At 58.4% G+C, this 22,508-nt stretch overlaps 1 protein-coding gene across 2 annotated transcripts; it reads left to right on the top strand.

Moving 5' to 3' along the window:
* The first annotated feature begins 326 nt into the window (after window positions 1-326).
* On the top strand, window positions 327-20,989 carry KRT80 (keratin 80). 2 transcript variants are annotated; one of them, XM_047864789.1, is made up of 9 exons: window positions 327-921; window positions 6,796-7,004; window positions 11,603-11,663; window positions 11,926-12,021; window positions 18,497-18,661; window positions 19,086-19,211; window positions 19,848-20,068; window positions 20,537-20,592; window positions 20,728-20,989. In XM_047864789.1, exons 1-9 carry the CDS (start codon window positions 487-489, stop codon window positions 20,850-20,852), a joined length of 1,494 nt encoding a protein of 497 aa, XP_047720745.1. In that variant the 5' UTR covers window positions 327-486; the 3' UTR covers window positions 20,853-20,989. The 2 variants fall into 2 exon arrangements, with proteins under 2 accessions (XP_047720745.1, XP_047720747.1); XM_047864791.1 differs by having other exon boundaries at window positions 20,693-20,858.
* Window positions 20,990-22,508: the final 1,519 nt, after the last annotated feature.

The raw sequence follows: 22,508 nt of genomic DNA, 5'->3' as shown, positions 1-22,508 counted from the left end.
ATGACAGGAAGAGGCGATAAGCCGGGTCGATTCTCAGGCAGCTAGAAAACAAATAAGAAGGAGCTGTTTCCCAGTGTCAGGATGGCACGCTGCCCGGAACGGCTGCCCTACACTCAGGGAGCGCAGGGCCCGCGCTTGCCTCATCTTTTCCAGAAGTATGTGAGCCCAGATACGTCAGCCTTCAGGTATGCAGTGAGGTCTGTGGCGAGAGGCGCGCGCTCTCTCTCTCTCTCTCTCCTCCCTCTCCTTCCTCCTCAAATCTGCCCTTCCCCTGCAGCCACCCCATCCCACCCAGCCCGCCAGCCAGCCCAGCCCAGCCAGCCCCAGCTCCATGGAGGGGAGGTGGGCGGCTGTGAACAGCCCCCTCAGGCAGGCAGGTCTCAGGCCCTGGGACGAGCTGGGTGCGTGGTGCCGGGGGAGGGGCGGAAGCATCGCATCATCTAACAGGTTGGTCGGGCTGGGAGGCGTCCCGCCCTCCCGGAGCTAATGAGCACTGTAGGACAGGTGTTTGCTCCTCAGTCCCCAGCCTGCCCTGCCTGCGACCAGAGCCAGCTGCCCGCCACCCCTCAAAGGCTCACTCACACCCCCGTGCCCTCCCGAGTCCCGGGCCCGGGGGCCGCGATGGCCTGCCGCTCCTGCGTCGTTGGCTTCAGCAGCCTTAGCAGCTGTGAGGTGACCCCTGCGGGCGGCCCCCGGCCTGGGACCTCGGGATGGGGCAGCTGCGGAACCCCGGGGCCAGGCTTCAGCTCCCGCAGCCTCACGGGCTGTGGGCCGGCCGGCACCATCCCCAAGGTAACCGTGAACTCCAACCTGCTGGTGCCCCTGGACCTCAAAGTGGACCCAGCCATCCAGCAGCAGAAGAACCAGGAGAAGGAGGAGATGAAGGTCCTCAACGATAAATTTGCCTCCCTGATTGGCAAGGTGAGCAGATGGGGCGGGGGGGGGGGGGGGCGGCAAAAACTAAGGACCTTCAGACCTCGGCAGGTGGCTGAGCTCTGTATTTCTGGAGCATCCTGCCCCACCCCTGACCCCAGCCAATGAGGAGCCAGCAAGCTAGGTCTGAGCAGAGAGATGGTGAGGGAAGTCCCTGAGCTATCCTAGCACTGGGGGAAAAAGAGGCCCCAGGATGGCTCTAAGGGATGTCTGGATAATGATGTGCTTCATGGCCTGGGGTCACTGACACCAGGGAGGAGCTCTAAGTGCGGTCAGAAGGATACCCTCTCATAGGAACAGCTGATGGAGGAATGCTTGGCCGTCCTACACCAAGGCAGGTGGACAGAGGAGATAAGTCCCCAAGTCCATGCTTCACACCGGGCCTTGGCCCTGCTCAGCTCCTGGAGACGTGCCAGCAGGGCCAAAGGGGCATGTGCGGCCTCCAGAAGGAGGCTTCAGGGTAGGGATGCCGAGGTACCATGTCAGGAGATAAGAATGCAGAGATTGGGTGTTGCGAGTCAGAAGCAGACAGGCAGCCAAGCCTCCCCAGCACCCACGTGAGAGAGAGAGTGAGTCCCCAGCACCCAGACTTCCTAGACCCCACTGCCACGGCTGGTGTGCTGGTCCGGGGGCACTCCTGTCCATCTCTGCCCCAGGGCAAGGGCTTCAAGAGCTCTGAGAAAGTCCCGTCCACCTCCCAAGCCCACTCCTCATTCACCTCCTCCAGGAGACCTCTCCCGATCAGCCCTCCCTGGGCTCTGCACCCCCTGCCCTGCCCAGAAACGATGATCACAAAAGTAACAGCTGCATTCACCGCTTACTACAGGCTATCCGCTGTGCTGGAGGCTTCACAGATTTATCTCAACTTCCCTCGACAACCTTATGAACGCAGTCTTAATTTTAGGCCCATTTTACAGATGAGGAAAACTCAACGTCTCCCTCCTGCTCAGTAAACCAGAGCCCCATCCTTCTGCCCCTGCCTCCATCTTTCTCTGCACTTGGCCTCCCTGCTTCGGTGCTCCTCTGCACGTGGCTACTGTACCCCATCAGGTGGGCGTTCGCGGAGAGGGGCAGAGGGAAGAAAGTAAGGGGCATGGAACGCCTGCTTGTGCCCAGCTCTCTGCGGGACCTTTGCAAATATGTGTCCTTTAGCCCACACAGCCACACTCCCCCCGCGGCTCTGTCCCCTGCTGTAAAGATGAGGAGACAGCCGCCCAGAGGTTAAGCCCCTTGCCCAAGGTCACATGACCACCTAGTGTACAGTCTGGACTCGGGTTTGTTTCCCGCCCCCCCGCCCCTCCCCCCACAGCTCATGTGCCCAGACCAGCATTCCCGTGCCCACAGCCGGGGTGGCTGTGGTGGGGTGGGGGGGATGAGGAGGGAAACGACAGCTGGAGAAGGACAACCATCCACTGAGGTGGCACATTCCCTCCCCCGGCCCCCGCCCGGCCGGTTGTGCAGAGTCCCGTGCTGCTGGGCCGTGTGCCCTAGGAAAACAGCCTGCTACCCTGGGGAGGCAGGTCCCTGCACAGCCACCTCCTCTCGAAACCCGCTCTAATCCCTTAAAAGGAATGCTTCACGAGCTATGTAATTTGGCTCAGATGGGTGGCTCTTCTCTCTGAACGCCAGGGCTGATATCACCTTATGCCTCTGCCATGGGGACAGGAAAGGTACATAGGCACAGGGAAGGGGCCCAAAGGGTTGGGGTCCTGTGCCCGGGGCCAGGGCGACACCCTCTAAGGTCTTCAGCAGAACTGGAACCTCCCAACCCGAGAGCCTTGGCCTTGAGATGGATGTTCTTCAGGGTAGGACGCAAGGAGCCATGGGTGCTAGCTTCTTGGGGGCCCTGATCATTGGGCCAAAAAGCCCCAGCTGGTCCACCGGCTCCCCAGAGAAGGTCTGTGAGCTCAGTCGGTTAGCTCGTGTCCCTTCCCATCTCCTTGTAAAGGCCTCCAGGGCCCAAGGGAAAGCGCCATTTCTGGATTTGAGTCCTGGTTCCACCTCTGACCAGCTGTTCAATCTCAGGCAAATTATTTAACCTCTCTGTTTCTCAGTACACATCTGTGCGGTTGTCTTGTCAGGATCAACTGGGATAATTTTTGAAGAGCATTTATAAAGCACTTACCATGTGCCAGGTGGGTTCTGTGCGTTAAATGAAAAAATCACATAAATGGGCTCAGCCCAGAGAGCTCTTGAACCCAGGTGGTGCCTTCTAGGCAGGAGCCTGAGGGAGGGAGCGAGGAGAGCTTCGTGGGTAGCAGCACAGCACAGGGCTAGAAGGAAACGTATGGGCCCAGCGGCGAGATGCCAATAACCAATGCAGGGATGGGGGCTCTAGGCAAGGAGCAGGAACGGGCAGAGACCCTCCAGCTTTACATCCCCTCTGGGCCCTCTGAGGCACCAAGAGAAATCAGAGAGCACCAAGGAAGAGAAGGAGGAAGAGGATGGGGGGGTGACCCCCAGGAGTCGGCCGGGGGTCCCTGGAGCAGTGTTATTTCTTCCATTTGCAGGCTCTGTTTCCTAGAGCAAGCTACTCGCCCTCTCTGAGCTTCAGATTCCCCTGCCTGCTCTGCTCCTGCTCTGTGTCTGCTCCTGCTCTGTGCTCTGTGTCCTGAGCTGTGCCCAGCAGGACGGGGACAGATACAGCCCAGAGAGGAGGGGGAGTGAGCAGAGGCAGCAGGGGGGAGAGGAGGCTGAGGCAGGCAGGGAGAGGCATGCTGACCGTCAGCAGAGGCAGCCGGCCAGGCACTCTCACCCTCACATGCAGGCAGCAGAGGGGATGGAGACAGGACAAGAGAAAGGACAGCCAGTAGTACCCCTGAGGGAACCTAAGAGGGGTGGTGAAGTGCCTGGAGACAGAGCCATGGGCACAATGTCTTCCCCAGGCCTGTGGGGCCTCTGGAAGCCCCTGGAGCCATCAACCTGCCTGCACACAGAAGGGCACGAGCCAGTGCTGCCTGGAAGGCAGGGGATGTGACAGCACCACCTCTCCACCACCACCACCCATGTGGGGAGAAGGACCTGCCAGCCCCAGAGTCACCTCTGTAAGCTCACCCACTGGAGCCGTGAGCTGGGGATCCGAATCCTCCCTCCCCAGAGGCCCCTAGCCAGGAGCTCCAGCCTGGCTTGTTCAGGTTCCTCTACCAACAGGACGTGTCTCCCCACCCTGGCTGGGCCTACTGCTCAGCCGGGCAGTGGAGTTGGGTCACAATGAGTTCTGTGCTGCCGGGCTTCAGTGTCTTCATCTGTAAAATGGGACGCAGGCAGACCAGGGCTTTGCTCTCCGAGGCCTCTCCTAGAGCTGTCACCTGCGATCTAAGGGCGGGGGGGGGGGGGGGGGCGGTCATCCAGAATAGGGAGGAAGGGGAGTAAGAGGTGACTGTTCAGCAGCCTTGACAGGTTAGGGGTAATTAACTGGTTACCTGGCCCTCCCTAGGTCTTTGTGGCAGAAAGGGAGGAGCCTTTGGGCAGGGGAGATTCTGGATGGGGGATGAGTTTCCATCCCCTCCCACCGAGACAATGAGAAACCACCCCCCTCCGGAGGCAGCCTGCTCCATTTGTCACAACCAAAAGTGGCCTCTGGCTGGCCTGCCTGGTCACATGTACAGCAAGCGTCTCCCAGCAGGCTCATAGCGAAGCATAGGAAATGGAGGTTAGGCTAAGGGAAGGACTTCCTGGTGTAAAGGGGGTTTGCTGCTTATGGGTGGAGGAAGGAGCCTCACATCTCTGCTCTCACCTCACCCTCAGTGTAAACACAGGGCTCTGGCTTGTCAAAACAGACGGAAGGTGGAGTGAGCAAATAGCGCCCCCACCAGAGATCCCTTCCACACACACACACACACACACACACACACACACACACACACGAGTAGGACCAAAACCTTCTGCGCCTCTGTCCCTCCTGCACCTGTTTGGCTGTGACAACAGCGGACGGCAGGCTCAGGTTGGCTGTAGGCAGAACTTGCCAGAACAAATGGGAGCTAAGAAAGGAAATGACAGCACGGCCTACCGGGCCCCATGGCCCAGTAGCCCAGCTGGTGTTATCTAACACAAATGTCACAGGGGACTTCTCAAGGGTATTACGGTCTCTCAGGAAACCCAAGAAGGTGGGCAGGGCAGAAAGAAAGAGGAGGACCCACCCAGCACCCAAATTCAAAAGAAACAGGGAGTCCATGAAGGTCCAGAGGGGTGGGGGCATCAGAGGGGCCCGTCTGGGAAGCTTGACCACCAAGTCGCCACGTGATCCTGGACAAGTCGCTTGACCACCCTGGGCCCTCACCTCCTTCTTTATAGGTGACGAGCACAAACCAGCTGATCAAAAGGCTCCTGGCTATGATTCTGGCTCTTTCAGCTATGATTCTGAGAGCTGGTGCCAGCAGTGGTCAGGGGAGCGGCCAGCTACCTGCTTGCAGCTAGAGGGAACGTCACCGGGCTGGTTATCTATCACAGCATCCCCGTGACAACAGCCTGCCTGTCCAGGAGCCAGGCCCCTGCCATCTCTCCCTGCTGCCCCTGTCGCGGGCACCAAGTGGTAGGGATCCCACGAAGGGACCAGGCGGCTCCCAGTCTGACGGGGAGGGTGGTAGGTCTGGACAAGTAAGGAGCAGATGACCTGAGAACCCCGTAAGGAAAGGAAGGGGGGCGTCTTTTGAGCTGTGAGGCTTCCTGCAGGAGGGGTGCCGGGAGCGCATACAGGAGGGGCAGGGATGGCGGAAGAGGAGGGGCAGAGAAAAGCTGGAGCCCCGAGAGGACAGGCAGCCTGGGGGAAAGCCGGGGGCCCCCTCAGGCTGCGCTGGGCTGGACTGGGTGGAGGGAAGGACAGGAGTCAAGAGGGATCCCAACAGGGCGTGGTGGCTGGGGTGGGAGCCGCGGGAAGCCCTGCATCAGTGTATGAAGGAGGCGGGATGGAGGCGGTTTGAGAGAGGCTGCTGTGCCCAGAGCCTGCCCAGTCGTCACCCTCTTGGCAAAACTGGCCCCAACTAGAGGCAGAAACCAGTCCGGGAAAGGCAGGTGGGTCCCAGGGCCCGCGGCGACTCCAGCAGCAGACAGGGGGCCGCATGTTGTAGGGGGTAAAAGATCCTAAACCCCAACCGCCTGGATTCCACACCTGGCTCTGCCGCTTGCCAATTTTGTGACCTTAACCTCTCTGTGAAGTGTGGCAGAAGATAACCGTACCCAGCGCTTCAGGTTGCTAATGAAGCAAAGATGCCAAGCACATAGAACAAGGTTCCAGCACACAGTAGGGGCCACGGAAACATTAGCTAGTAAGACTGTTCCAAAGCGCCTCCCCGGCTTCCTCTCCCAAATAGCCCCGAGAGACGGCCAGGGCAGGCCATCGCATCCCCAACTTCTAGCTGGGGAAACTGAGGCTTGGAGAGGCTACAAGTCCAAAGTTGTCGAGAGGATTAGCATTTCAGTACTAACCAGGCCCTCCCCTGCTGAGTTTCCAAGGCAAGATGAGACTAGGCTTGTCAGGTGGGGGGTGGAGGGGGACGGCAGACGGGCCTCTGACACCCTACGTTCCCTGGGTCTCCCACCCAAGCCCCAGGCGGGCGTGGAGGGCCTCTCACATCATTGACACATTCAGCCCCTTCCCTCCTCTCTCCGACCCCGCTCCTCCCCTAGGAAATCTTTGCTAATTGGCCCCGCCTCTCTCTGATGCCTCACCTTATCTCTCCATCTTCTGTTGGAACCATCAGTAAGTGGAGATGTGATCTGAATGTGCCGAGTGGGGCGAGCACAGAGCAGATGAGCCACCACTGTGCAGGGAGGCCCCCATGCGGGCAGGCGAGCTGGCCCTGGGCGCCCGCGCACAGCCTGTCTGCACCCGACCCTCACACTGCTGCTCCCCTGTTCTTCCAGGTGCAGGCCCTGGAGCGGCGCAACCAGCTGCTGGAGACCCGCTGGCACTTCCTGCAGGGCCAGGACTCCGCCACCTTCGACTTCGGGCACCTCTATGAGGAGTACCAGGGCCGGCTGCAAGACGAAGTGCGCAAAGTGAGCCAGGAGCGGGCCCAGCTGGAGGCCAACCTGCTGCAGGTGCTGGAGAAAGTCGAGGAGTTTCGAATCAGGTAGGGTGCACCTTACAGGGGCCGGGGGCAGGGACTGATGGGGTGGGGGGGTGGGGGGCAACCTGCACTCAGACGCAAGGGCCAGGGCACCAAGCCACGAAAAGAGAAGACTTCCTTGAAGAACATTCCCTTCCTAAGACTGACTGACTGAGGACGTACTATATGGCAGCCAGCATTCTAAATATTGGGAGGATATGACAGTGAACCCACAGCAACCTTTCCAAACGGTGGCCATGCAACAGAGTCAGTCTTGCACTGGCTGACAGCTAAGCACCCGGGCACCATCACAGCCCCCGTCCCCTATCCCCTCCTCTTCTGCCCATAAACACGCTCGCTCTCGCCCACACATCCCACTGGCAATGGGAAGTGGTCACCAGCTAGAGCGACAGATGGGCTCCTGCCTGGGATACGGTTTGGAAATTTGATCTCGGTGGGGGCTGGAAAGGGAAGCAGGTGCAGGCAGGAGGCAGACACGGCGGGGTTTGGTGGAATAAAGAAACAATCCCCGGGGCGCCTGGGTGGCTCAGTCGGTTAAGCAGCCGACTTCAGCTCAGGTCATGATCTCACGGTCCGTGAGTTCGAGCCCCACGGCGGGCTCTGTGCTGACAGCTCAGAGCCTGGAGCCTGTTTCGGATTCTGTGTCTCCCTCTCTCTGACCCTCCCCTGTTCATGCTCTGTCTCTCCCTGTCTCAAAAATAAATAAAATGTTAAAAAATTTAAAAAAAAAAAAAAAGAAACAATCCCCTGTAGGTGACACGTGCCTGACCTCAGTGGTCACCTTGCAATCTCAAGAGACGAAGGAGCCCCAGCCCCAGCCTGCGAGACGCTTATGGACCGAAAGGGGCTCCCTCTTTGCCTCCATCCCCTCACTAGGTCCGCGACCGCGGGCAAGTTGCTTAATGTCCACACCTCATTTCCCCCTGTCTGGAGGGGTGATGGTGATGCTGAACCAGCCTGAGCCTGGTGTGAGAAGGCAGGGGGCTCATCATGGTGCCCGGCAGCCAGACATGCCAAGTCTTCTGTCCCCTAGAAGGCTGAAGTGGCCGTCACACAGTAGTGACCTTGACACAGGTTTGCTGAACCAAACTGGGCAGTCTGGAAAGGCAGACCAGGCGCTTGGGTAACTCAGAGGGGAGGTGACATCTTTGACCAGATAGTGGGCAGGGATTCCAGGACGAGGGAGGCTGAGACAGAGCAGAGAGGCGCCCCTTCCTGTGGTCTGGTCTCCTCTGGAGGAGGGGGGGTGGGGTGGGAGGCTCCTGAACCCCTCCCCTCACCTCCTCCAGCACTTGGCCCAGCCCCAAAGCCTTGCCAACCCAAGGCGAGGCCTGCAGTCTTGGGAGAAGCCAGCCAGGTGGGGCTGGAGCATAGAGCGCCCTATCGGGAGTCTAGGGGTCTGGACTGTGGCTCAGCTCTCCCACCACCTCTCCATGTGACCTCCCCTGCTCAAGCCATATTCAGAGGAGATGCTCACATGGGAAGCTCTCCCCATTCTAGAGGCCTCAATTTCCTCATCTATCAATCTAGATGGAACTTTCTGGCCAACGGGCATGATCTGCAGGCCTGGCCAGGGCTCATCCTCATGGTTGAGCCCCTTTGTGGCCTAGGGGCCACCTATCCCCAGCCCTGCCCTACCAGTTCCTATGGAAACCCATAGAAACCCTCACTGCCCATTCTGGGCTGCCTGGCTTCAATGTCTGACCATGATGAGGAGAACAGGGTCAGCATACCAGAACCCAAAACTCTATTCACTGATATCTAGCCAGTCTTCGGCCCCCAGAGAATCAGAGAATAGCCGGATGGGGGCCTTGGATCTTCCCTTCATGGGGGAGGAAACACAGGCCCAGAGAGGGCAGGGAGTTGTCCTCAGTCACACAGCCATGCATGCTAAGTCCCATGTCTAACCCCAGCCATCCGCGGTACAGGGCCTGCTCCTGTGAGCCCAGCCAGATCACATCTATGGAGGCGCTTTGTAAGTGGAAGTTCTGTACAAACACTACTTGTTGTTTTAATCTGGCTCAGCCTCCTCGTTTGGCCCGCTGCCTGCCTTCCATCTGCTACCTGAGCTTGCTGTTTGGGCTCAGGGCCTCTCTTCCCCTCTCTGGGTAGGGAACCCACCAGGGTTGAGGAAGATGAGTTTGGAGGGCTTCTCCGGATCCACAGGCCAGAGCCAGGGAAGCTCCAGCTTGGCTGTGCAGAGCCCGGGGGCCCCCAGGAGCCAGGAGATGCCAGGCCAAGCCCTAACAAGGAGGGGTGTGCCCTGCCTCTATAAGGCCGATGAGATCAGCTTCACTTCTGGAAATAAACAAGTGGGGGGGGGGGGGGCGGGTGCCGGGGTGGGTGTGACAAGCTGAAAAGGGCTGAGAAGGGGTTTGGGAATTGGTGGCTGGCAGACTGGTAGGGGATTGGGAGTGCAGCGGGGGACATGGCATTTACCCAAGTCTCCATGAGGATGGAGACTTCCAAAAGCTTTATGTAGCCAGGACCCCAAGGATCAGCTAGCTAACTCTTTTATTTATTAAGGATGAAGCAGGGGCCGGGCAAAGCCTCTTGGGAAACCACTTGCCCAAGGCCACACAGCAAGTGACTCAGGGGTACCATGTACAATTGTGCAAGAGGTCCACTGCACAAAAGCATCTGGTTGAGGAGGTGAACTAGGGCTGAAATCCAATGGAGTTGGTGAAGAGGGAGGAGGGAAGCCTACACGAAAGGATGGAAAGGGCAGTGAGGAGTAAGGAGGAGGTTTCACACCTCAGAGAACCCCCACTGGACAGCTCTCCCCACGGTCCTGCCCCCCAGACAGGCAGAACTCTGCTATCCAGATGGGAGGAGAGAGAGAGAGAGCCTTGAGCACTGGGCTTATGTGGAGAGGGCCAGTCAATGAGGGGCTTCTCAGCTTGGGACTTCCTCAGCGGTCACCAAATTTCCAGTGGGAAGTCTGGGAAGGAAGTGCAGAGAACCACCCACACTCCCTCTGCAAAGAGGCCTCCCACGGTTTCTCTCCAGAAATGCTAGAGGCCAAGGCAGAAGGGTTGGAGGCCGGGGCCTGGCGTTAGATAGAGCAGAGCTCCGGTAATAATAATAGCTTTAGCAGGTACCGTGCACTTTGTAAACACTCCATGTATTAACTTATATAACCCTCGTGACATCACAATTATCATGACCGAGGCGCGCAAGCAGCTTCTTCAAGGTCATGTGGCTAGGGAGCGAGGAGCCAGGATCTGAGCCCCAGCAGTGTGGCTCTGGAGCCCGCTTGCACAGGAAAGAGTACAAGTAAACTTCCCGGGCTTCCCCGGCTCTGCTGGGCCCCAGACTGCAGGCCAGTCTCCCTGGCCCACCCTCCTCCCCACCCCCACGACCTGCATCCTAAGAGCCCCCCTGCCCTGCAGACAGACTCTCGGAAGCCAGGGCAGTGTCTGGGGAGCCGGCGTGTGCTCAGCACACGGAGTTTCAGAGACCCCGTGCCCAGCGGGCTCTTGTCGGCTTGGGTCCACTCCCCTGGGTGTCTCAGGGAGGCTGGTGGAAAAGAGGGGGCCCTTCCAGCCAGCTGCTGTGGGCAATGGGCGACGCTGCCTCCGTGAGGTCAGGGACCTGGGAAGGCGGGCGGCTGTAATTAGAGCCGCCAGTGATTCAGGCATTCCCTGGGGAGGAGGGATGAAAACAGGAAGCGCAGAATCCCCACATCCACCCATCACCCTCAGCCCCCGGGGCCAAGATTAGAGGCAGGGGTTAAGATCAGTGACCCAGAGATCCCGTCTCCCATCCAGCAACGTTCTTATTCCAAACACAAGGTGGGCCTGAGTAAGGAGGAGACAAATCTAAGAAGAGAGAGAACCCACCTGCGTTGAGTTCTGACTCTGCAATATCTGTCATGCATCAGGGGTGGGCTTGGTCCAACCCCCACACGTGCACACACATGCAACCCCACCCCTGATAGACAGGCGAGCCGAGGAAGGAGGGCTTCACCTGCCCAAGAGCACACTGTGGGTCCCTCTGGCTGCAATGTCCACACTCTCCCCTCCAGAGGGACCACGATGGAATGGTGTCCTACCAGCGAGCAAAGCAGACGAGGTGGAGGGAGAGGGTGAGCGGGGAGCGGGCATCTTGGAGCAGACTTGACCGAAGGCACAGCTTGCTGGAAATGGCGGTTCTTGGGGGGAGGAGATAGGGAAAAGAGGAGAGAACAAAGTAAGGATGAAAGGGTGCTGTGCAATCCAGAGAGGCTTCCTGAAGGAGGCGGATATGAGGAAGAGCCGGGAAGGGGGACAGATGCCCCCAGGAGAGGAGTGGCTGATCATCTGGAAGGAGCGCGAGAATGGGGAGCAGATGTGCCTGCCTCCCCGGAGCCCGCACCACGTGTCATGGGCCTAGAAGGGATGTGTCACAGAAGATGAGGGGCTACATCCACCTGAGGCAAGGGCCGCTTTTTTTTCCAATTGGCACAAGGCACCGAATGGGACAGCAGAGGCCCTGAGCCCCACTGAGGAGAGTTCATCGTCCCCCGAGTTCCTGCCACATGCGGCTGAACGGCCTCTCTCTCTCTCTCTCTCTTTCTCTCTCTGCCGCTGCCTCGCACCACCCCCCCAACCCCATCCCAGGTATGAGGACGAGATCTCCAAGCGCACAGACATGGAGTTCACCTTCGTCCAGCTGAAGAAGGTAGCCTACGCTGCATGTCCCAGGGGCTCCTTCCCCGTGGACCCTCCGCCCTTGTCCCCTGAGGATCCCCCAGCAAAGCCCTCAGAGGCTTGAGTCCCGGGACCATAGACAGACACTGATATCTGTCCTCACCCTGCTGCTTCTTCCCGGCACTGAGCCAGGGCCCCCCTGGGAACCACCCCCAGCTCCCTCAGGATGGGCACCCCTCTCCCGCCCTGGGACGCCGCCCTCCCGCATCACTCACCGCTGCTCCCACCCTCAGGACCTGGATGCGGAGTGTCTCAGGCGGACCGAACTGGAGACCAAATTAAAAAGCTTGCAGAGCTTCGTGGAGCTGATGAGAAACATCTACGAGCAGGTGAGGAAAGGGGGCCGGTGTCCCACCGAGCCAAGAGCTCAGGGGAGGGAAGGGCGGCCAGCAACAATTTCCTCAACCCCTTCCTGCACCGCGGTCAATAATCCCACGTGTCCCCACATCACTCATTTCGTGGAGCACAGGCAGGTTCCCAAGAGGCCTCTCTCTCAAGGAGACCCTGTTCCTTGGAGTGTGCTGGTGTGCGGAGGGCATGTGGGGGACCGGTGCATCCAGGCAAGGGTTGGGAAGTGGCCTTAGGGGCAGAGAACCAGGGGGCCTTGACCAGCTGTCCTTATGGAACTGATCTCTTCCCATCGCTGCAGCCTAAATGGCGGGCACCACCAGGCCCAGGTCTGAGAGGCACGCACTTCCCCCTCCCCTGTTTTGGGCTGAGGCAGAGAAGACCTATAGTCAGGTTCTTTGGTTCCCAGACAACGCTAGCTTCTGCCGGAACAAAAATGACCCAGGAAATGCAGACAGGGGAGCCTCCAGATCCCTTCTGATTTGTCCCGAAGTCCTCAGCTGAGCCTGGGGGGTAAATGGCCCAAGGCCGAGGGCACGGCCAGTGCGGTCAGCAGATGGGCCCTGCTGCTGGCCGGGGACGCCGGCCCGTCCACGCCACTCTGCCTCCAGGGCGTCCTCTGGGACAGATGTTCTCCTCCCCACCTGCCCGGCCCATGAGCCTGGCCCATGACCAGGAATACACCTGGGTGTTGCCAGAGGCACACCCACCCACCTTCTTGGTGCTCCATTTGGATTTAGCAGCTCTTGGACCCCAAATCCTGACTCTTCATTTTTCCCCCCATTCCTGTGCCTTTGGGCAAATTATTTCTCCTTCCTCTGCCTCAGTTTTTTCATCTGTAAAATGGGCTGAGTCATAACACGGGGCCCATAAGGTTGTGCTGATTATTCAATGCAGTCATCCAGGTAACAAATGGCGATGGCAAGCCTGCCGGGCCCCTAGCACCGATATCACAGCAGTGGGCACGATGGGCAAAGTCCACGCTCTCAGGGGCTACCTGAGAGCTAAGAGGGGACAGGTAACGCGCCAGTGAACGAACATGTGAGCGAGATCGTTTGGGAGGGTGAAAAGTGCCAGGTTGCAGAAAGCCAGTTGTGGTAGTGCTGGAGAGGGAGGGGAAGGTCAAGGATGGGAAGGGGGGGGCGGGGTCTCAGCGGAGGTGTGAGTGAGTGAAGGCCCCCGCTGGGGAGGTCCGGCCCAGGGGAGAGCTCAGTGGGTTTCGTGCAGAAGATCTGTGTAAAGCACCGAAGACACGAGGGGTCGGCTCACACGGGGGCTCGGCCCCCGAGTCGGAGTTTGGAGCTCATTCTAAGAGCGTCGGGCGGCTCCCGGGGGGGCGGGGGGGGGGGGCACTGGGAGGGGTGGTACAGAGAGGGGAGGGGTCTGGCCTGTGCCGTCACGAGACCGCCGTGCACGCGGGGGTGCTCAGTGCGCACGGCAATTGTTAGCGCGAGATGCCTAGTGGGCGTCGGGTCGTAACGTCCGCGTGTCCACGGACTGCCGCAGGCTAAGAAGGCAACACTGACCCTGCGCTCCAAACTCTCCCCACGCCCGTGGGCCTCTAAGCTGGCACTCACAGAAATAGAACGCGAGCCACGTATGTGATTGTTTTTCCAGTAGCCACATTTAAAAAAAAAAAAAGCGGAAAAAATTAATTTTAATAATACGATTCATTCGGCCCTGTATATCCACAATGTGATTATTCAGCATGTAATCGATACAAAAAAGTAAGAGGCTGTTTTACATTCTCTTTCTCATGCAACAGCTCATCTCCGTTCTGACTAGCCACATTTCAAGGGCGGGCTACCACACGTGGCTAGTGGCTACCCCAAGGGGCCAGGCAGGTCTAAGCAAAGGGAGGTGCCAGCCACAGCTGGCTCAGGGGCCAGAGAGTTTTGACTTTGAGCAGACACCAGATCAGCAAAGCACGGCTACAGGGGCGCCTGGGTGGTTCAGTCGGTTAAGGGTCCGACTTCGGCCCAGGTCATGATCTCACGGTTCGTGGGTTCGAGCCCCGCATCGGGCTTTGTGCTGACAGCCCAGAGCCTGGAGCTTGCTTCCGATTCTGTGTCTCCCTCTCTCTCTGCCCCTCCCCTGCTCACGCTGTCTCTCTCTGTCTCTCAAAAATAAATAAATGCAAAAAAAAAAAAAAAAAAGCGTGGCTATGTAGCCCACCTCTGCATTTCAGAAAACAGGCCTTCCCTCTCCCAACACACACACACACACACACACACACACGCACACACACACACACACAGGCCAGGAAGCCTCAAAAGCGGATGACCAGGGGCTGCTCTGGGCCTCATCTATACACTGCAGCTGCCTGGGCAGCCCTCTGCCCCTCACCTCCGGGGAGATTAGCTAGGGGATCTACTGATAACCCCCTGCAGGCAGGCGCCCCTCCTAAAATGCCGACAAAGAGAACCTGATGGGTCTAAGTTGATTTGGTGCCTGCCTGCCTGCCTTCATAGTGCCAGGGAGGCTGCTCCAGGAATATAGGCTGCTTTGCCTCCAGACATTTCACCCCGGTTTCATCACCTATCACAACAACAGTATGGTTAGCTACTGTTTATTGAGTACCTACTATATCCCAGGCACTGTGCTAAGTGCTTTCCAGGTGTAATCTCATTCACTCCTCACAGCAACCCTATAAAGGTAGGCATGATGATTAAGAGAGCACAAACTTTAGAGCAGCTTGGATTTGAATCCTGGCTCAGTAATTATGTGAGCTCCAGCACGTTCTTTTATCTCTCTCTAGACCCCAATTTCCCTATCTATAAAATGGGAAAATAATAGAGCCTAGCTTACTGGCCTGTTGTGAGGATCTATTTTGTTACTATACGCTAAAGCAGGGGCGCCTGGGTGTCTCAGTCGGTTAAGCACCGACTTCAGCTCAGGTAGTGATCTCGCGGTTTGTGAGTTCGAGCCCCACGTCGGGCTCTATGCTGACAGCTCCGAGTCTGGAGCCTACTTTGGATTCTGTGTCTCCCTCTCTCTCTCTGCCCCTCCCCTGCTCACACTCTCTCTCTTTCTCTCTCTCTCTATCAAAAATAAATGAACATCTAAAACTCGCATATATATATATATATATATATATGCTAAAGCAGTCAGAACAGTATCTGGTATATGGTAAATATTAAATGTTAGCTAGTTTCGGTTCTACAATTACACCCATTTTACAGATGAGAACATGGAGGCTCAGAGAGGTTTTAAAAAACCTGGCCAGGATCGCACAGCTAGCAAGAGGTGGCAGCGTTCAGAGCCCAGTGCCATTAAGCACTCTATTTTACTGAGCGGCAGTCAATTACCCCCGCAGAGTCACCGCCTCCCCTGACGCGGGAACCACAAAGAGGGTCGTCTTTAGAGAAGCTCTAAACTGCACATTGGCTCATTTGTTGCCAACTTGGAGGTGCACATGCTCTGTAGGGCCCATCCCGTGGCGGCTGCCTGCACACAGCCTGCATTGTTAGGTCCTCTGCAGCCCAGCAGGGCCCAGCGTGTCGGAACAGGTCTACAGATGTTCTGCACCCTCCGTTTCCTACTTCTGTTTACCGAGCTCATGCTTACTCTGCCTCTTTCCAGAAATGGACTGAGTCTGCGCCATCGGCTCTGTTTTGCCGATCCCTTCTCCCTCCCTCCCGACAGTGCGTTCTGACAGTGCCCTGGCCTTTTCCTGGCCCGTGACAAGGGCCAGCTCATGCCTGGATTAGAGGGCTTTACGTGAAACTTCCCATGCCCACTGAGCAACCCCCCAGCGTGTTGACCAAGGAAGCCCCAAAGCTGCATTCCCGAAACCATCCACACCAAGCCCTGGCTGGGATACTGGTTCCAGGTGGGCAATGTCAGCCTCCAGTGGTGACCTGGGAACAGCAGAGGTGGGACATGGGTCTGTAGGGACCATCAAGCTTATTCTGACAAAGGGGTGGGGCTTCCCCCTGCTTTTGCCCAGAGATCTTTGTTAAGTGCATTTGAAGAGCAATGAAAATCCTTCATCAGGAGACTTCAAGGGGCAGCTGGCCACCAGGCTCAGGGTCCTGCCAGCTCCGGGATGGGGACAGGTTGCCCCCAGCGGGCCTTCTGTACACCCACCACTGCCTTAAGCTTCCTTCTGCACGTTCCTTGTCCCCCGGGAGGCCGGCGGGTGAGGTTGGGCAGCCAGCAGACAGGGCAGGGGGGTGCCTTCCTCCTCTGGTCTCCAACCTCTCTGTGCATAAAGACAGACCGAGGCTCAGGAGGGGGCCCGAAGTCAGCAACGAAGGTCAGAATATGGTCACGAGACAAAAATTGAACGTGGATCCAAGCAGGCCTCACCAACTGCCAGTTTTCAGGAAATTCAGGGGGCACGGGGGCGGGTTTAACACCAGCACATGGAGCAATCCGTAAAATCCAGACTGCGGGGCTCGCTACAAGGCAAGCAACCCAGTGTTTTCAATAAGAATAGCGAGGCGACTGGGTGGCTCAGTCGGCCAAGTGTCCGACTCTAGGTTTCAGCTCATGATCTCATGGTTCGTGAGTTCGGGCCCCACACCAGGTTCCATGCTGACAGTGCAGGGCCTGCTCGGGATTCTCTCTTTCTCTGCCCCTCCCCCACTTGCTCTCTCTGTCTCTCTCTCAATAAAAGTAAATAAATAAACTTAAAAATTTTTATTTAAATAAGAAAAATAGCAAGAGAGAGAGAGAGAGAGAGGAAGAGCGAAAGTTGGAAGGGTATCTATAGAATAAGAGAGACTTAGAGACATATGGCCCAATTGCGCTAGAGGGACCTTCTTTGGATCCTGATTCAAACAAGCAAGCAAGACAGAGAGAGGGAATATATATATCTCAGAAAAATGGGAACAGGGACCAAAATTTGCTGACTGAGGCAGAGGTCAAGGGTGAACTGTGAATGCCAGTAGGAGTAATTGTGCCGTCTGTGCCCCACGCCCTCCCTCCCCCCAAGTGAGCCCCACCCCTGCCTCCCAGGGGGCCCGCCCCCCTCCCTGCCACCTGACTCACTCTGTCTCTACAATGCTGGCCACGGACCCTCGCTCCTCCTTCCCGCACCAGCCCTGCCCAGGCCTGGGTTGTTCCGCACCTCCAGGGGAGGTGGCCCAGGGCCTGAAAGGTGACACCTTGCAGCCCCTTATGAGGACCCCTGTCCCCACCTGCCTCTCCCTACGTACCCCTGAGCATTCAGGCCGGAAGCTGTCAGGCTGCAGCCTGGGGCTAGAAAGATAGACTGGCTTCCGCCCCTGTCCCTGCCTCTCTAGGGGAGCTTAGCTAGAGCAGCAAGGGCTCTTGGAAGGCGGTCTGCACCCACAACTGTCTCCATAACCTCTCTGTGCCGCATTCTCTTTCCTGTCTGTGATCTGGGTCCTGCCAGCCTGGCGAGGATGAAATGTGAGGTCTGGAAAGCACTTAGCGCACAGCCTGGCCCGTAATAAGCCCCCTGAGAGGTGTTACCATTTCCAGGGGTCTCTGAAGATGTGGGCTGGCGTTTCCTTTTTTTTTTTTTTTTCTTCTCTGACAAAGTGAGGGAGCAAGGGCAGAGGGAGAGAGAGAATCCCAAGCAGGCTCCACGTTCAGCGTGGAGCCCGACGGTGGGGCTCAGTCCCACGAACCGTGAGATCATGACCTGACCTGAGCCGAAATCAAGAGTCCAACGCTCAACCAACCGCGCTGGGCTGGCGTTTTCGAAGCAGAGGAAAGGACAGAGAGGAGGAGGAAAGAAGGACCCTAAAAGATGGGGAGAAAATGAAAATATCGAGGCTAAATTGTGTTGTCGTGGGCAAGCTCCTCAGCCAGATTGGGGGGGGAGGGGGGCAGGTTGTGGCAAGTCTCTGGGGTGACTCTGAAGTCACCTCAGCCTCTGCCCCTGGCAGGGGAGCAAGGAGGACAGTTTTGTCAGCCTCCAGCCCTATTCCCGCCTCTCATCATTCACGGGCTCCCATTCCAATACTTATTCAACAAACAGTGTTCACTTCCAGATGTGGGGGGCAGGGAACAGAGAGGCCAGTGGCTCCCCAGGCCCTCGGGGAGCTCCTATCCAGAGCGGGAGGCCAGGCTGCATTACCACTGAGCCATGACAGAGTAGAGGGGCCACAGCCCCCCACCAGGCATCCCGGGCCTTTGCCCCATCAGCCAGGAGCAAAGTGTCCCACCCTGGGAGAGGTGGGGACACTGAAGAGAAATAGGCTTTCAAGATGAGCCTCTGGAGCCAGGAGTCCCTCACTGCCCTGTCCCCTCTACCCAGAGAGGGAGGTGACACTGGGTGAGCAGGGGCAGCGAGCTGCTTCCCAAGAGTTGGAGCTGGGGGCAAGTGGCCGAGAGGCGCCCATCACTGGGTCATCCCTCCGGGAGGCACAGAGTGTCACTCTCCACTCACCCTGGGGAAGCAGGGACCACGGGGGACTATGGCTGGCTGCGGGTGTGGTCCACCTCCACCAGCCCTGAGCCCCTGCGTCTGTGCCCGGCCAGGAGCTGAAGGACCTGACAGCCCAAGTGAAGGACGTGTCGGTGACTGTGGGCATGGACAGCCGCTGCCACATTGACCTGAGCGGCATCGTGGAGGAGGTGAAGGTCCAGTATGATGCCATCGCGGCCCGCAGCCTGGAGGAAGCCGAGGCGTACTCCCGGAGACAGGTGTGGGGCTGACTGAGCTGGGCGGGGAGGGGCTGAAGTCACCATCAGCTCTGTGCGCTGACAGTCTGTGAGAGGGACGTGGGGAGCACAGGGGCGGCACAGCCGGTTCACGGGCAGGTGTGGACAATGTGAGAGCCCAGCACTCCAGCACTGCCGGCTGAGAGCCGATGCGCTGGGGGACAGGTCACGGTCGACGCCCTCCAGAAGCCACCCAGTAACACCAGGCCAGGGGTGGGTCCAGCCAGAGTCAGGCGTGGAGGGGGTAGGAGGGTGAGGCTGGCCTGGGAGTGGTGGCTGCAGAGGAAGTGGAGCTGGGGAGGGGGGCGCTGGTAAGAGAGAAAGGGAGCAGCAAGGGGCAAGGGCAAGGGCACAGGGAGGGATGCAGTGAGCTGCCCCTCACTGCCACCTCCTCTGCGCCCTCCAGCTGGAGGAGCGAGCCGCCTGCTCAGCTGAGTTTGGGAACAGCCTCCAGAGCAGCCGCAGCGAGATCGCTGACCTCAACGTGCGCATCCAGAAGCTTCGATCCCAGATCCTCTCCATCAAGAGCCATGTGAGTATCTTGAGGCCCCTCCTGGGGGTGAGGCAGGGAGGAGTGCAGGGGCACACACTCTCTCACCCTCACACACGGACACACGCAGACACACACACGCTGAGAGCATGCAAAGCCCTGGGCAGGTCACTTAGCAACTCTGTGCCTCAGTTTCCTCACCTGTCCTAAGATGGCTGTGAGGATCACGTGAGCATTGCATGTAAAGGTGCTCTGTAAACTGGCCAGCGCCGTGGGAACGGTGCAGAGCACCAGCACAAATACCCAGAACCCACCTCCTCCCTCCCAGGCCTCTGGCCAATGATACAGAGAACAGAGCGGACGCCTGAGCCCAGCGTCCAGCCAGGACAAGCCTTAGAGCAAGTGCTGCCCTCTCAAGACAGCTGAGACCGGCTCCCGGGGTGGAGGCGGGGGGAGGCTGCAGAACTTCCCTCTCTCGTGGCCTCCGGAAAGGGTCTCCTTAGGTCTAACTGGACTCCCTCTTGCCTCAGGGCAACCCGGCACCACACCCAAGAATAAACCGCCACATAGCACTCCCTGCCCTGCATACCTCCCCCTTGGACAGAGGTGGGCTCCCGGCCCACTCTCTCCTCCCGCCCAGTGCTCCCTAACCCCTTCCCTCTGTCGTCCTGGCTGCAGTGCCTGAAACTGGAGGAGAACATCAAGGTGGCCGAGGAGCAGGGGGAGCTGGCCTTCCAGGACGCCAAAGCCAAACTGGCCGAGCTGGAGGCCGCCCTGCACCAGGCCAAGAAGGACATGGCCCGACAGCTGCGGGAGTACCAGGAGCTCATGAACACCAAGCTGGCCCTGGACATCGAGATCGCCACCTACCGCAAGCTGGTGGAGGGCGAGGAGTGCAGGTGAGGGCTGGGGCTGGCGGGGTGGGGCTGCAGGACGGACTGGACACGGGTCCCACGCAAAGCCAGCCTCCCCTTCCAGCAGGATACGTGAGCCGGGAAGACCTGGGGTCGTGTCCTGGCTCAGCCACTTACAAACTGGGACCTTGGCCCGTTCGTTAAATCCTGTTTCCTTATCTGGAAAAGGAACTGACCGTAACACAGCCTGCGGTGGGGAGGATTGATACGATTCTGCATGCAAATGTCTGTCGTAATTAAGTGCTCAGTAAATGTTAGGTACTTAGGCAGGGGAGAGGAAACAGAGGCCCAGAGAGGACAAACTGGCTAGCCAGGGCCACACAGCAGGCCAGCCCAGGACTGCGAATAACAGCCCAAGAATTGCCCTCCACCTGCCACTCCCCAGGGCCCCAGGCCCAGGGGGGCTTAAGCCACAGGCCCCCTTCACATCCTACCATTTCCCTCCTCCCCCAGGATGGACTTGCCTTCTACCGCCATGGTCAGCGTTGTGCAGTCCAGATCCAGAACCGGTGAGTCCACTTGCCCTAGGAACCCCTGGTGGGGAAGGGGACACGTGGGGGGGAGTCACGACCCTAAAGGCATCATTTTAAGTGGCTCCCAAACCTCCAGCCCCTTCCCTGCCCCACCCCTTATGTTCCCTGTAGCTGCCTCCAAGTCTGGCCTTTCAAGAGCCCCCTCCCGGATAAAGAAGAACAGAAAAGGCCCTGTGATCCAAATCACCGAAATGTCTGAGAAGTTCCTCTCGCAGGAGTCAGAGGCCTCAGAGTAAGGCAGCTGGACCCCAGGAGCCCAAGTCACCCCCCTGCAGCAGGAGGGACTTAAGCTAGGCTCAAGAAAGCAGCTTGGAGCCTCTAGGTTGGGAGGGGAGGCAAACCTGACTCTGAACGGAATGGAGAAGGGTTCACAGCAGGGCCTGCTTTTTTGTGGGCTGCCTGGGGTGGCACAGGACTGTCGCCGGCTCTTGGGAATCACTCCACTCCATCTCGGTATTGCAGTCCTACCCTTCCAACCTCCTGGCCGGAGGTTTTCCCAACTGGGTAAACTGGAATCAGGGGTCAGTTTTATCACCATCTCCTTGCTCTTCTGAGGCTCCTCCCCAAACAGAGGGCTCTGACCGAGGAATCTTTGGCCCTTTCGCCCAACCCTTGCCCTAAACTCACATCTCAAGCCTTGCCTTGCCTCTGCCCCAGGACTGAGGCGGGTGCCCTCGCTCACCCAGCCCCAGCCAGCCATGAATCAGGGGCTGGTGAGGACTGTTTGGGCACCCTCCCCACATCTGGCGTTCCTGGGTGCTGAGCACCCCCGGGCCCCCCAGAAACCTGACAGTATTAGGGAGTGAAAGGAGGAAGTTCCCCAGGTGTGTGGGCCCTGCGCCCGGGGGTCAGCCCAGACACCTGTGCCTCTTCCCTCCTCCTATGGGTCCAGTCAGAACTGGACAGGCTGCCCAGCCTGCTCCCGGCTCCTTCTCCAGAAGCTATTCTTGCCATGATAAACCCCCCGTGAGAGGGAAGCCCGATGGCAGCCTGGGACCAAGCAGGAGAATGTGGCCCTCCCCTCTCCTCCCTGACATCCTGCGGTTCACCATCCTGCCCAGGATCCAAGCTCTCTGCACCCCCATCTCCTGCCTAGGTGTTTCCAAGCCTGGAACTTGGCCCTGGTGTGCCAGGCCCTGGAGACCCCTAGGCCCACCCCTATCATGTAACCCTGGGCCATTTCCCATGAATCCCACCTCTCGGGGTCTCTGTTCTCTCCATCAGGCCGATCAGATTGACCCTTCCCTCCTTTGTATCACTGTGGGGCCCAGGAACACCCCCGTACCTGTGGGGTGAGAGCCCCCTCCTCCCACCACGCCCACTCCCCTGCCTACAGTGGGGCCATGAAGAAGGCACAGTCCAGGCAGGTCTGGGAGCTTCTGAGCCCTTCAAATTGGGCAGGGGAGCCCCAGCGACAACCAAAAGGAATTCTGCATCCAAAGAGAAGATCAGGGCTGGGAGGAGCATTCTCTTTCCTCATCTTGGCTCTCACCTCTGGGGCTCACAGGGGTATCCTGGCAGCTCCAGCCCCCCGGGTCCACGAGCCACCCTCTGTCCTTCCCTCCCTTCTCCCTACCTGCCCTTCCCTCTCTCCACTGCTAGCCTCAGTCTTCCTTTCCTTCATCTCAATTTCCAGGACATGGTCCCCCAAGGCCCCTGCGAGGCCTCAAGGTCCTCCAGCCTGTGGGGGGCGCTGAAGGGCCACTGACTCTCAGGCTGGAGGAAACTCAGACATAGACTCATCCCTGAAGTCCCCAAAGGGTGCCGATTGCTGCTCTTTCTCTGCCTATTTATTGGTTTCCAAGGGAGCAAGTCTTCAGTGGGGATGCAAGGTATATAAAGTATATATATTATTTTTCATAACTTATGTGGCTTTTAACTTATTGCTTCCC

Source organism: Prionailurus viverrinus, chromosome B4 (assembly GCF_022837055.1).
Source record: "Prionailurus viverrinus isolate Anna chromosome B4, UM_Priviv_1.0, whole genome shotgun sequence".
NCBI lineage: Eukaryota > Metazoa > Chordata > Mammalia > Carnivora > Felidae > Prionailurus > Prionailurus viverrinus.
Note: the sequence above shows the minus strand (reverse complement) of the source record. Positions and strands in the feature narration are given on the sequence as shown.